Source organism: Pseudoliparis swirei, chromosome 15, assembly GCF_029220125.1.
Source record: "Pseudoliparis swirei isolate HS2019 ecotype Mariana Trench chromosome 15, NWPU_hadal_v1, whole genome shotgun sequence".
Classification (NCBI taxonomy): domain Eukaryota; kingdom Metazoa; phylum Chordata; class Actinopteri; order Perciformes; family Liparidae; genus Pseudoliparis; species Pseudoliparis swirei.
Genome location: NC_079402.1, coordinates 10,835,851 through 10,849,473, shown reverse-complemented (window position 1 = coordinate 10,849,473; position 13,623 = coordinate 10,835,851). Strand labels below are relative to the sequence as shown.

Below are 13,623 nucleotides of genomic sequence, written 5' to 3'. Positions count from 1 at the left end.
CCAAGCTTGTTTATTCAGCACGCAGTGACATACTTCACTCATGTTCAGTGTCAATTACACACTTATTATTTCACAAGCAAACCTGAGCAAAGATTTAAAAAAACATTGGGTTACTGCAGTTTGTCAAATAGTCAATATTTAATTTCTTAACTTATATTTTTTTTAAGCTGGCAAGAAATGTATCTATGATGCAAACTCCAACTCTGGCCAGTAGGAACTATTTGATCATATTAAAAAGTAGCAGTTATCAAACCAGGTACATCTGGTCTTTATCAAAACGGTTGCCGGTGCCAGGAACATCAAACTGAGTTAACGAGAGGACAGGAGACAAATTGAAATAGGTTTATTTTCAGAAAAAATGAAAGTAAAGCAATAAACTGCAAAGTACAGGATTGCAAAAAAACACCAAAGATATCCAATCGAAAGACAAAATTTAAAACATAAGACTATACAATGAAACAATCTTAACGCAGCTGGCAATAATCATCGCCTCTTCTGGAAGATGTTGCCTCGTCCCATTCCGCCACGGCCTCGACCCCTTGCGGCCACTAGATAAACAAAAGGGAAATAGACCAATTATACCAAAATTACGCAGTATTTCACCATAGAGATGATCTACAAAGTAGAGTTGAAAATATCAATAATAATAAGTAAAATATATACTCATGTTATTCATGAGGAAACACGCTGGGTACATCTCATTTGCAATATTAGGCGCTTAGAATATGTAGACGCATTGACTTTTGAAAGATATTGTTCCAAAACCTTTCAGCTTACCTTGCGCTTTGAGAATAGCCGCCTTGCCTCTTCCTGCACCGGAACCTTGGTTTTTGTTCTTCATACTCTTCAACATCGGAGCATTCTTTAACATGTCCGGTAAGATCAGGAAGCGGATCTTGCTGCCACGGATGTAGACTTGCTCCAACTGTGCCACCCGGCCATCACGGTAAGTCACCGTTATATTGGACATCTGTGGAGTCGGGTACAAATTATGATTAAAGATTTAAATATTCATGCGTGTCATTTTGCATTTTATTTCTGTATAGTTACTTATCACATTCAAAGGCATTTACTTATGAAAACTATCCAAACCGAGAGAGCTCACCACCCACAATGAGTTGTGCAAATAGAGCAGAGAGTACCTGAACTATTATGTGCCCAAATTGTACAGGAAAAAGTGAGATGCAACACTGAAAATAAGAGCTTTTATCGATAAAGACAAACCTGGCAGTTCATGTTGTCCTCGGCCTCGATCAACTTGCCCCTGTACACCTCCCCAGTGTTGGTCTCACAGGTCACAATGTGGCCCTCGGCCTCATGCAGAACTTTGATAGGTACTCCGATGGACATTTTCAACGGTCTTCCTGGAAAAACATGTATTGGAGAAAATGTTACTCTACATTCCCTTTCTTCTAGAAAAGTGGAATAACTTTTGGGAAACTACAAATTGGTCCAGTTTAGCGAATTATTATCTCAATGATTCCCTTTAACGTTAGCTGTGGTAGTGAAACTGTTACAATGGCTTATTCATTTATTATGAAGCGTAGCAAGTATCACAAAACATATTGCAACGAACTACTGAAAAGTAATTTCAAGCCTTCAGGAGAAAGAAAGTTCACCTTCTTTGTAAAAGAAGTAGCTAGCATATTAGCAACATTAGCCGACGCTAGCGCTCCAGGAACTATAATACAACACTACCATTGCGACGGAGAGGTAAGACCACACATTACTCTGAAGTAACGATGAAGCAGCTACGAAGCAAAGCCCGACGCAGCTTAAATACTTAACTAATTCAATATTAACATATAATTATCAACTGACGACAATGCGACTTCGGCTAACAGGCGGAACCATGTTAGCCGACTGAACGAACGAGCTCTTAGTGGACAACAAAGACAAACTACACTGTTGAACAAACAACGTAAAGACAATTCAGTTTCGTCCCATCTGATATGACAATTACCTTGATCTTGTCTTACGAACTGATTTCTGAGTCGCTGTTATTTCTTCTGGAGCGGCTCTGCAACGTGCGTCAGTCGCTTTTGCGTACCTTTTGGAGCCTTTTCCGCCTACCCACAATGCCACAGGGGTTCATTGAAGTACTTCCGGTGGCATCCCGCGCTGCATTGTGGGACTTGTATTTTGAGGTCATGAAGGGAATCCTGATTAGTCAATGAGGTTCTCGTGCCGATTTATTAAAATGTGTTTACGGTACGGTGCTAATGAAAAGCCAGAGGACTGAGGCTGTGTCTGCCTGACCTGTTGCTCATTCGTTTTATCATACAGCACGGTGTGTATCGATGTATCGAAAGAATACAATTAAAAGAGTTAACGCAGTCCAGTCTAAACGTGTTTCAAACCACACAGACCAAGGGGGTTTCACCTCAAAACACATCTGTAAAGTAACTCTATAATTGATCATACTGAAGGAACTATGTATCATCTGGTCAGATACTGGCAAAAAGCCACATAGCCGTGTATAATCAATGCTCTGATGGTCCCATTTATTTTTTAAATAATCCTCTAGAAGTGGAAGCCTTCAGAACGAGTGGTGGCATTGCATTGTGATTACATTCCTGTATTTGAATTGTATTGCTGTATCTCAATTCCTCAGATTCTTCGGTCTGCAGTTAATCTGCTCGCATGATTTACATCATCAAAGTTTTGGCTTCCAAGAGATGTTCCACACCACAGCACTCGTCCACAAATGAAAAGTAAAGTGAAGAAGGCAGATGTATGAAACGTCCTGACTGAGCTTCCACACTGAAGCGTCATACCTGCTACAAGCTCAGGTTAAAATGGTGTTTAGAATGATTTGATCTCCTAACTTGGTTGTCTCTGATTGTTTTTGACGATTTGCTTGTTTTTCATTGATGTCTTTTCCTGCTGTGTGATTATAGAGCTCAGACATTAGCTGTGTTTTTAAAAAAGAAGAGAAAAGGATATTATGGTTTCCTAGTTTGGAGACCCCAATAGTGCTCTCCAAGTATTTGTTAGTAGTTTTCCTATCTTTGGCGTATAAAGACTCATAAAGCCCCACCAGAAGTCCATTTGACTTTGTTAACTTTAATCAAAGGAGACATGTCCTGCTGCCTGTTTAGAATCACAAACACATGCTCCCTGGAAGGGATCTGATCATTTAAACCCATATGAAGGCCAAAATAGTGCTAAATTTAACCTTTGACCTTTTGTGATGTCAGGTCAAATGAATCAAATTTATACCAAAAGCAGGCTTCTTCATACCAGTGTTATTGGTATGACAACTTCATTTTTATGAGACAGTGCCATGCTGGTTTGTCCAACATGCTAAAGAGCTGGTAATCTGTTGCATTGGTTCCCAACCCAAGTCCAGAGGTCACTCTGAGGGGTCACGAGACAGGAAATATGGTAGCAAATAAGTAAATAGAACCAATTCATCTGGTCTGTGCTCTTGGATTTAAGTGGGACAAATCAATCACAGAGGTATGGTATACTGTCATCTAGTGGTAGAAAGGTGAACCCTTTACTCTGCCTCTCATTCTGCGGTGCAGGTCCTGATTCTACTTCACTGAGTCTGGCACTCTCTGGGTCTGGGTGCTGAGACTGGTTCAGTGGTCTTTTGAGGGTGACGGGTTGGTTGACGTCCCCCCTCAGCTGCCCCAGGAGTGAGACACAAACACCAGAGATGAATACGTTTGAACTGAACTACACAATCTTGACATTATTGTGTTGGATCTGGCCTCCGATGATGGGATCGTATTACTGATACTTCTGTAGTCTTAGTGAGGGATTACTTACTCCGCCCACTAAAAGAAAGGCAACCGCCACTCTTCATCTGGTCCTGTAGTCCTCCATCCTCGTCGTGGTCACAGCAATCGCAACCTAAATAAAAAACTTGGAGACTTTTCTTAACGTTAGTATTTATAACCACGCCAACCAGCCTTCCCCCGCCAGACGCGAGGGGAGAGCTGTCTGGCACTTTATCAGTCCTGCCGGGCAGTCGGGCGAGTCCTCTTCCCTGCTCCTCCTGGTAGACTCTTCTGGTTTCTGGGGGACTGGGGCCGGAGCTTCTTCAGGACGTTCCAAGCCAAAAGGGAGGGTGAGAGGATAGCCAGCGGGAAAGGAATAACCAGCAGATACGGGAGAACATTCCTGCCAACTGCTATGAGACTTTATAATAACAGATCCTCCTCAAATTGATCAATAAACCTTGCACCGCTTTCACTGTATATACACTGTATAGACTTCTTCATTATTTCATTTTCTTGAATTGAATATGTCCTGCCCTGCTATTCTATTGTGTATATTGTGTGTTTACTCTGTAACCTTGCTTGCTGCTTCTACAACCAAAGTTCCCCCTATGGATGAATAAAGTATCTGTTCATCTCTCTCTCTATCTATCTATCTCTATTGCCAAGTATGTTTTCACATACAAGGAATGTGTCATGGCAGGCGGTGCAACACAGTGCAAGAATTGTAACATATTACATTTACAGTAGAATATAAACAAAAGTGCACACACAAACAAATAACAGGACTTTAAGCCCTTCCATTATATCGTTTTTGGATTCAGACGACAGAAACGGAAAACAGAAGTGGTTTTCCCATCTGCTTACATATACATACACACTAACATCACATATGCAATATATTTAGGGTTTAATTAAAACATGTACACATTTGCATTAACTTTTTATTATTATTTTTTCCTCACTGAAACAACGTCTGTCCATTCGATATTAGCACCAAATGTCTTCTGTATGTCAAGTCCATGTCCTCCACTGCATCGGCCTGACAGAAGGCAAAGAGAATCCTCAAACAAACAAGGCTGTTGAAGCAAGCGTGTTATTGAGTTATAAAATGGCACACAGAAATGTTACCATGCAAATGTCAGAATTCCCAGATATATACATGTATTACTCAATGGCATATTATAAAGTACTGGATTGTTGTACCCAGCTGGAGCCTTGTCTGGGAGGTATATCTGGCGGCTGCTATGGCAAGTAACGTCAACAGTCCTTTGTGTCTTTGGGGTTTTGTTTCTTTTATTGTACTGAAATGACTCGGAACATATAGCCACATACTTTTCAGAAGCCTTATCTCATGATAATCAAAGTAGCACATAAAAAACAAAGCATTAAAATGAAATGGCTCCATCGGTTTTATTATCCCCGGGCATGACCACAAAGTATAATATACCACCACTATGCATAGTTTCTGAACACAAATACAACGAGCTAGATACATACCCATGTATGTTTTTTCCTGGAGTCATGTCTCTCGGATTGCCTCAAGGCACGTACATGTTGCTTAACGCAGGCCACGATGGAAGGGCTTTTTAATGAGGAAAGAGAAAGCGTAATGGCATAATAAAAGACATCGTCAAATGATCCTCCATTTGATTTCCATTGCATTAGGCTCATTGACTGGCGTCAGCAGGCAGGCCACTCTGTAAACACCTCTTGCTGAGTAGTCGGCGGTCATGTGTGTACTTTAAGTGTGTGTGTGTGTGTTTTGCATGCTGTCTGTGTGCAAGACTGACTCGCCACACTACAGGCATATGGAGTGATATTTGAATAGGTCAAACAAGCTCTTTGTTTTGGTTGGTTGGTAACTCACTTGTATATATTGGGTGCCTTTGACGCACGTGTCTCACTGTTGTTGAAACAACGGACATGTGTTGCCTGGCAGTTATCAGTTCACTGATCAAACTAGCAACAGCAAATGTTAATTATCTATCCAGCACTTTGAAAATGACTTTTTAACAGATCTTCACACAAGAGATGGTGCATGCCCTAATGCTCGACTTCAAAATGTGTCATTGTTTTCCACCAATTGTCTGTGAGGACTGTGGTTTATGAAATTCAGACCATTAATACCAGCTCTTATAAGGACATTGTTCTCTGTGGTACATATAGCTGGTTCATGGTAGATGCAACATTATCAAAAAAGCATTTCATGGGTTTAAATGTATCCTAAAAAGTTATTGCAAGATACAGTTCAGTTGATAAAGCATTGTTTTTATAAAATGCACGTATATGTTCTTATACTGCATGTCAATAACATTTTATTATCAGCCCATTTTAAACCCCATTTAAACACATTTTGGACACATTCTGGTGTGTGCAAAATATTCCCGGCAACCAGTTTATGTGACTTCAGAAAGAGATGCACATTTGCTGTTGATTTAATGAGGCTTTAATAATCCTTCTTCATGTTGTCTCATATGTTTTATGAGACTTCCGTAAGCTCTGTTGAACATGGAGAGTCGCTCTGTTTTAGAGAGAGAGCCTGAACATTCACAAAAGCAATGCACCTCCCCCTGTCGCTCACCCCCAAAACATTCATCGTTCCCCTCAGATCTGTGACCGACTCGACTCCATCCTGAACCGTGAAGCCCAAGATGCATTGATGCTGCTGCTGCTGCATTGCTAGAAGGGTGCTACCCTTTCTTTGGTGTCCATTGGGTATGTAGTTGCTTGGTGCAGCGTCTACCTTTGTTGTCCATTGGCAAGAGGCTTTGTTTGCCGCCTTTGGCGGAGTTCGTTCAGGACTGGGGTCCCGGGCGTAGTTATTCACTACTGTATCACACGATGAACCCTCTCTACTGGTACGGGAGGAAGACCGAATGATGCTGCAGCTCCCAACACTTTCATCAATACCACTCCCGATCCTAAACCCATGTTCATCCCTCTTCCCTAAGATGTGCTGGTACAGAATCCTCCGGAAGGTCTCCCTGAACTCCCGAACGTGATAAGCATAGATGAAGGGATTCACAACGGAGTTAGCATGGGAGAGAATGATTGCAATGTTCATCACCCAGATATGTGCACGGTCACAGTCCTGACACAGGTGGTTGAAACAGTTGATGATGTGCACTGGAAGCCAACACACAGCAAACAAACCCACAATGATGGCCAGCGATTTGGCAGCGTGCACCTCCTTCTGCAGGGTCGAACGAGATGGGGTCGACGGCGAGGCAATTTCTCCAGGAGCAGGCGTGTGAGCAACTTTGAGCCCCATCAGTCGGAGCTGGCGCCGAGCGGCCATGAAGATATTGGCATAGATGACCAGCATGACCAACAGGGGAACCAGCACACAGCCGAAAAAATTGAAATAGACCATGTAGTCCAAATGAACCACTTCTTCAAACAGGCACTCCGTCAAGCCTTCAGGGCAGATTGGGTTTCTGACTGCGGTGGTGCTGTTCCTTCCTGTGGAACACAATGATGGGCGATTCATTGTCAAACAAGTATGTATTTCCATGGCAAAAATGATGTTTTATGGTAAAACATTTGTCATGAAATGGTAAAGTTAATATGTGTGGATTGGTTCTCACCAATAATAAAGCCAACATAAAAATGCCACTTTCACTCCCTCTAATTGTCAGAATTGAAGTGAATCTGAGCACTTCTCTCTAGAAATACAATACACATTTTGGATTTAAAAAAAAAATGGTTGTAGTAATTGGATGTTTATTCTTAAAACAGGATGTGTTGACTATTCTATGTTTTAAAATAAATCTCTCACCTCTGTTCCAGCCCAGCATCGGTGTCAGGCCGATGCCTACTGAGAGAACCCAGCACAGTGTGATGACACTCTTCGCCCTCTGCCCCGTCACCAGGCTGTTGTACCTGAAAGGTGGAGCAGAGCACAATCATACATCAGTTGTTTTATCTATGCTCAGGGTGATCGTATCCCCGTGTGGCAAAGTGATTTAAAAGAGGATTCAAGACTCCATTATTTATTTAATAAGCCAAAGAGTTGTATATTTTTTGTATTATTGTTTCACTGCTGGATGTTAAAACCCCTGTAGCCACTCACCTAATATGTTCAAGTACTTTTGTCTGCTGATTAAAAACACACCACAAACCAAGTGTTTCTAATACCTGATTCCATTCAGATTTGCTGTTGACAACAGGCTTTGATGCCAGTATGTGTTCTTCCTTACTTCCACGATGTAAAACATAGGAATAGACACAGTGTGAAATGTTGCTGCAAAAAGTTGGGTGAGGAAAATAATATATATGCAATAATGGCATTTCCTTCCTAATTTAATGGCTCACTTTCTCATCTAAGTTCTGATGTTAAACCTCTGGAGAATTATTTATTTAATCTAGTCATAGAAGAGCTGTTGAGAAATGCAGTAAAATACACAAATGACAAACATTAATATCACATAATCTGCTCTAGGCTACTATCATGACATTCATGTAACAATGGAATCACTTAATAAGTAAATTGGATTAATTAAACAGTATTTTAAAGTTATGATATTTAAGTTTGATTTTTTCTTTGTGCTATGTCGACAAAACTGACACAAGGACATTACACAATATATTGATATCCAAATAACTGGACCTGTACATCTTGCTTGCAACATCTAAACTCCCTCTTTTCATAATCTTTGCAACATTCTCAAGTGTTGAGCTATTTTTTAAGACTGTATTGTCAGCGTTAATGTGCCAATGCTTTGCCTCATGCAGACATTAGGAATGCACACATTTGGCTGGAGGAATACAAATAGAAAATCTGCCGGAATAACTACAGCATTCTCGGAAACATTAACTCACTCCAGCCACTGTGCCGTGTGACAGATTGTTCATGGTCACAGTGGCAGCCAGAGGGCTATATTAAGCCTCCTGAAACTCGAATGAATTATTAGCTCTCCGGTCAGGGGTTGTAGCACCAGTGTGAGCGCGCGCACGCACACACACACAGACACACACACGCACACACACACACACACACACACACACACACACACACAGACCCACACAGCGCCTGTTATGCAACTGCTTATGCAAATGCATCACCTGCTGTGGCTTACATCCTCTCATGGCAGCAGTACAATTTGAATGGTGTTGATTTACGTGGATAAAAATGATCAAAGCTCAGGAGATTTTATTCCTTCAACAGCTCGCAAACAGTAACTCAATAAAGCCAGAGGAGGAGGAAACAGATCTACTCTGCCGACAGCCTGTCAGATTAGCCTTAATCGAATAAGATCTCGCAATGATGTCGTGTGTTTTGCGACACTAAATGTGTGCCTCTCACTCCTCTGACTTCTGTGTGAAAAGAGCGTTGTGTCTTAAATGAAAGTAAATTTGTTCAGGTCCAACAGCAAAAGAAAAACAATTCTGACAAAACATCATTTTCAAAACAAAACGCAGCTCTCTGAAAAGTCACGCTGGTTAAAGTGGCAGCGTGGGAAGCTCCGTTTCAGTTTCCAGCACAGCTGATGTGACCTTTATGTTTCTTCTCACCTGAGTGGGTTCTTGATGGCGATGTAGCGGTCTACAGCGATGGCCATCAGGCTGAAGATGGAGCTCTGGGTGAGGACGAGGACGAAGCAAGCGATGAACAGGCAGCCGAAGAAGTTGGCACAGAAGCCGGTACTGATGTTGGAAAGCGAGAAAACATTACAAGTGGTAAAAAAAAATTTAAAAAACATAAAAACCCACTCAAAACCAGGATTGTTAGTGTAATTTATAACACTTTTACTTAAGATTACACTGATTTTAAGTCCGATAAAAAAGACGATTGCGTTTAAAAAAAAAAAATTCATAATAATACCTGATAGTGATAGCGAAGGGAATTGCCAGCAGCCCAACAGCAATATCTGCCACCGCCAGTGACACCACGAAGAAGTTGGTGATGCTCTGCAGGTTGGAGTTGAGGCAAACAGCCCAGCAGACCAGGACATTCCCAGCCACGGACAGGAAAGCGATCACCAGCTCCAGGCCAATGTAGACTATCTGGTCATTCTTCTGCATGGTTATTTTTTCCTATTTTTTGCTTTCTTCGCGCTTTCATCCCACAGACTCGGCTGTTTGACTTGTTTTGAGACAAAACACCTGCTTGCCAAAGTACAACTTACGGAGAAGAGTGATTGTGCCACGTGAGGACAGCCGAGGCAGGAAGTTACCACCACAAACACCTGCCTGACTCAACGCTTAACTGTCAATTACACTCTCACAGTACGTCAGTCTTCCTCTTTGTCGCTGCAACCGCCTTCGCCTCTGTTGTGCGCAGCTCGGTAAACTTTGCCACAGACAGCAGCAGAATACTGAGGAGGAAGGCGCTGGGAGTTTAGCCGGACAGCTGCCAAATTAAGAGCAGTGGTCTGCCGAGAGAAAGAGAGAGAAAACAATCTCAGTACTCTTGCCTGTACAAACAGTTTGCAGGATACCACACAGGTAAAAAAATAACATCTATCTCTGGAAGACAGGCAGACACTTTCCATACACACAGCAAACAGGCCAACAATACACCTTTTATTTCAGGGGGAAAGTTTCCTACAACCCTTTCACACACAAATCATTCATGTTTTCCTTCAAAATCACTGATAATTACACAAGTTAAACAAACTATAAATTACAACGCCATTGTACCAGCACAAGAACACTTGGTTAAGCTATCTTGGCTGCGTTCTTTCAGGGTATTTAGCTAGATTCCTCTATATTGTAAGCCGATTAGGGCAATTTATTACAGCAGTACACCTGCTTTGGGGGAGAGAGGAAGACATACAGGTTTCCAGAAAATAATAACAAAAGCTGCAGTGATACTGTATATTAGTTATTGCATTATTATTAACTTTCACCCTATCAATTAGAATTAATTGAAATTATTTTTGAACAAAAGCTAGGAAGTCAAGTTGTGATGGAAGTTTGAGTGGAAGCCTGCTATGTATTAGAGTGAGAAATGTTCCTGTTAGCTTAGCTAAACAAAACTGGGCCATCAATGTATTTTTAACATGTATTCTAATTCTTAAAACCTCAATATACAGTAAAAGTCTGCCTGTAAATATGACCTAGTTCCTGCCAAGGTCTATATAAGTGAGTAAAATGTGAGCCGATAAGATTCAACAAATGATTCTGGAGGGTGAACTGGGTCACTATAGGAGCGATACTGGGAATATCCAACCCATTCTGGGTAGTCCGTCGGCATATCTCAGGGGAATTTACTATCCAATCAATCATTTGATCCCACTGTTTCCCATCCCAGCTTTTCTCCTACTGCTTCACACACATATCCATAGATTATTGTGACACTGACGTGATTATATAATGTATGAGTTATACTTGGAGCCCGTAAGGATGCTCACCCACCGCCTCCCTATTACTCAAACTAATGCCCATGTACTTGTACACATGTGGGTGTGTATCAGATAAGTTGTGATAATAAGTATTACATTGGCTAAGTTAAGTTTCAGTTTAGTTAAATTCGGTTATTGGGGAATTCTCCATTGAGTAACATCAAACCACAAACATTTCGGGGTATGGAAACTTATATTTACCCTCTGCTCTGCTAAAAAAATGATTTTTTTACTTGAGTATAGCCCCCTCCTGTCTGTCGGTTCAGGTTTGTATGATCAGAACGAGATATTGTTTTGCTCTTTACTTCTTTATTATTGAACTTCAGCAGTGATCCTGATTGGCAGTCCATCGGACCAGAGTTGGCTTTATACATTGTCTTTGGAAAAGTACAGCATGCAGCCATTACGTTTTTCTTTTTAGGATTTCAAGAGTCTGCAAATGTTTCTGAAGCTACACAAGAAAAATGATTCCTAAAATTTAAAGTAAAAACAATTGAACAATTGAAGCTCCACTTGTATAGCCCTTATATTTCCCCCATCATTGACATGTATAAGCTACAACATAAGCTATCATGTGGTGAGCCCTCTTGTTTAATCTTCCAGTTGGCTGCTTTGGCAAAAACGACTCCCCTTTATTATGATGGTGTCTGTATGTGCATAGCGGCCTTGGAGGAAGTGATAAGAAAAAGCACATCCTGCTGAAGGGGGATCTGTCACTGCCCCGTCAATCAATGTACCAGCCCAGCTTCACCAAAGCCAAAGGAAAACAAAAAGAAAAGCTGCTGTATTAACTCTGGCAAAATGACTTTGTTTTATGTCTCATGAGGGAGGCATGTTGTGAACCGCTGATAACAGGAACAGCGAAACATCAGCTGAGCCAATCAACCAAGGGAAGTTATGTGGGTGATGTAATAGATGGTGAGTGATGGTCTAAATGTTAATTACCATTCATCAGCCTGACAAACCGAGATCAATAAACACTTTTAAAATCACGTCTACTTACTTATCTTTATTATCGTGAGCTTTTGCACTATTATATAGACTACGTTTGACTTAAACCATCTCATTGCCATAAACAACTCCACATTCCTGAAACAGTGAAAGAATAACTAATGACTGATGAGGTTGGAGTTTGCTTTGGTTCCATTGATAAAACACAGTCGTCATGTCATTCATTATGGGAAAAAGCACCTTGTATCACAAGTCGTGATAACACGGTCCAAACATCAACTGATAATAAAGCTGACCAGCAGAAAAACAACAGTTCCTACCTTATTGTGAGATTGAAAATAATAAGTCCTTCCACCCAATCAACGTGTTCAGATGTAGGCGGTCAGCGCACACGAGGAAGTCAAACCACACAACGAGGAGATGCGTTCACGCCACACACTTGGTGAACGACCCTCTGGCACGACCCCGCTGCACATGTTCGCTTCGCCAGGAGAAGTTTGAAGGCGCGCACTGTCGCGCTGCAACAGGATGAAGCGCACTCACGCCGCCTCTCTCCATGCGTGTGCGTGTGCGCGTGCGCGTGTGCACGTGAGAGAGAGAGAGAGAGAGAGGGGGGGGGGGGTCTTCTGGTAAACCGTGACCTATGAACGACGGGAAAGAAGCGATGACAAGAGGATGAGCAGCAAATAAATAAAATAAATCAGAGTTTCACATTATGTTTATCAGCTATAAGAACGAGAGAAAGCTCCTTCTGACCCCATGTGCCCAACCTCCACCACGCACCTGGTTTGGTGCGTGTGAACGAGGCTGTGCTTAAAAGCAGTCAAATAGGAGGATTGTAAACTTGATGTTTGAAGGTTAAGTGCTTAAATGCTCTCTACGTCACTTCTGGTTGTTGCTTTTTGTGCATCAATGGAGCTAGACTCTACTGTCATGTAAACACTGCTGTTGGTGTCACTTTTTATGATATCACCATATTTTATATTGCATCATTAAAGTTCCGCTCACATAAAGTTCAACATCTCTCTTCCTTTTCATCCCTCCTTTCATCCCTCTCTTTGTCTCTGCTCGCTCCCAGAAAAAGGATGACGTAGCATTGCCATTATGAGGAACTGTCAGGTTTCAACAGTGGTCACAGAGCATGGCAGCATCCTAGAGAAGCCTTCCGTCATTCATCACTTCTAAATGAGATTCCCCAGTGACGAGCATAGATGCTCTGGATGTTTTCAAGGACGATATCAAAGCCCAGAGTCTGAGACAAAGGAACTAATAAAACTATCAAGCACAGATGGTGGAGATAACATATAACATAATATAACATAAGATAACATATGTCTGAATATTGGCTGGGATTATGTCTTGATGTCACATGAAGGACACCATTTCAAATAATAGTATAAACCTTCAAAGACATATGTATATTTTAAGGCATCAACACAACTGCACCATAAGAGAAACTGAACACATAGTGGACCACTTAATAACACTCCATCACAAATGAGACTGGACACCATTCGCTGTGTGGATAACAATCATATTCCCAATAAAAATGTCCTGCTCATTAACACAACTTAGCATTTATCCAGCCTGTCAGT

The 13,623-nt window shown here is 41.5% G+C and overlaps 2 protein-coding genes across 2 annotated transcripts; both read right to left on the bottom strand.

Moving 5' to 3' along the window:
• Nucleotides 1–328: 328 nt before the first annotated feature.
• On the bottom strand, nucleotides 329–2,067 carry snrpd3l (small nuclear ribonucleoprotein D3 polypeptide, like). The gene is made up of 4 exons (XM_056433016.1): nucleotides 1,964–2,067; nucleotides 1,225–1,364; nucleotides 778–970; nucleotides 329–548 (listed from the first exon to the last, which is right to left on the bottom strand). Exons 2-4 carry the CDS (start codon nucleotides 1,348–1,350, stop codon nucleotides 484–486), a joined length of 384 nt encoding a protein of 127 aa, XP_056288991.1. The 5' UTR covers nucleotides 1,351–1,364; nucleotides 1,964–2,067; the 3' UTR covers nucleotides 329–483.
• Nucleotides 2,068–4,600: 2,533 nt separating this feature from the next.
• Nucleotides 4,601–12,538, bottom strand: adora2ab (adenosine A2a receptor b). The gene is made up of 5 exons (XM_056433015.1): nucleotides 12,349–12,538; nucleotides 9,556–10,105; nucleotides 9,246–9,377; nucleotides 7,510–7,613; nucleotides 4,601–7,193 (listed from the first exon to the last, which is right to left on the bottom strand). Exons 2-5 carry the CDS (start codon nucleotides 9,753–9,755, stop codon nucleotides 6,211–6,213), a joined length of 1,419 nt encoding a protein of 472 aa, XP_056288990.1. The 5' UTR covers nucleotides 9,756–10,105; nucleotides 12,349–12,538; the 3' UTR covers nucleotides 4,601–6,210.
• Between the last annotated feature and the right edge of the window lie 1,085 nt (nucleotides 12,539–13,623).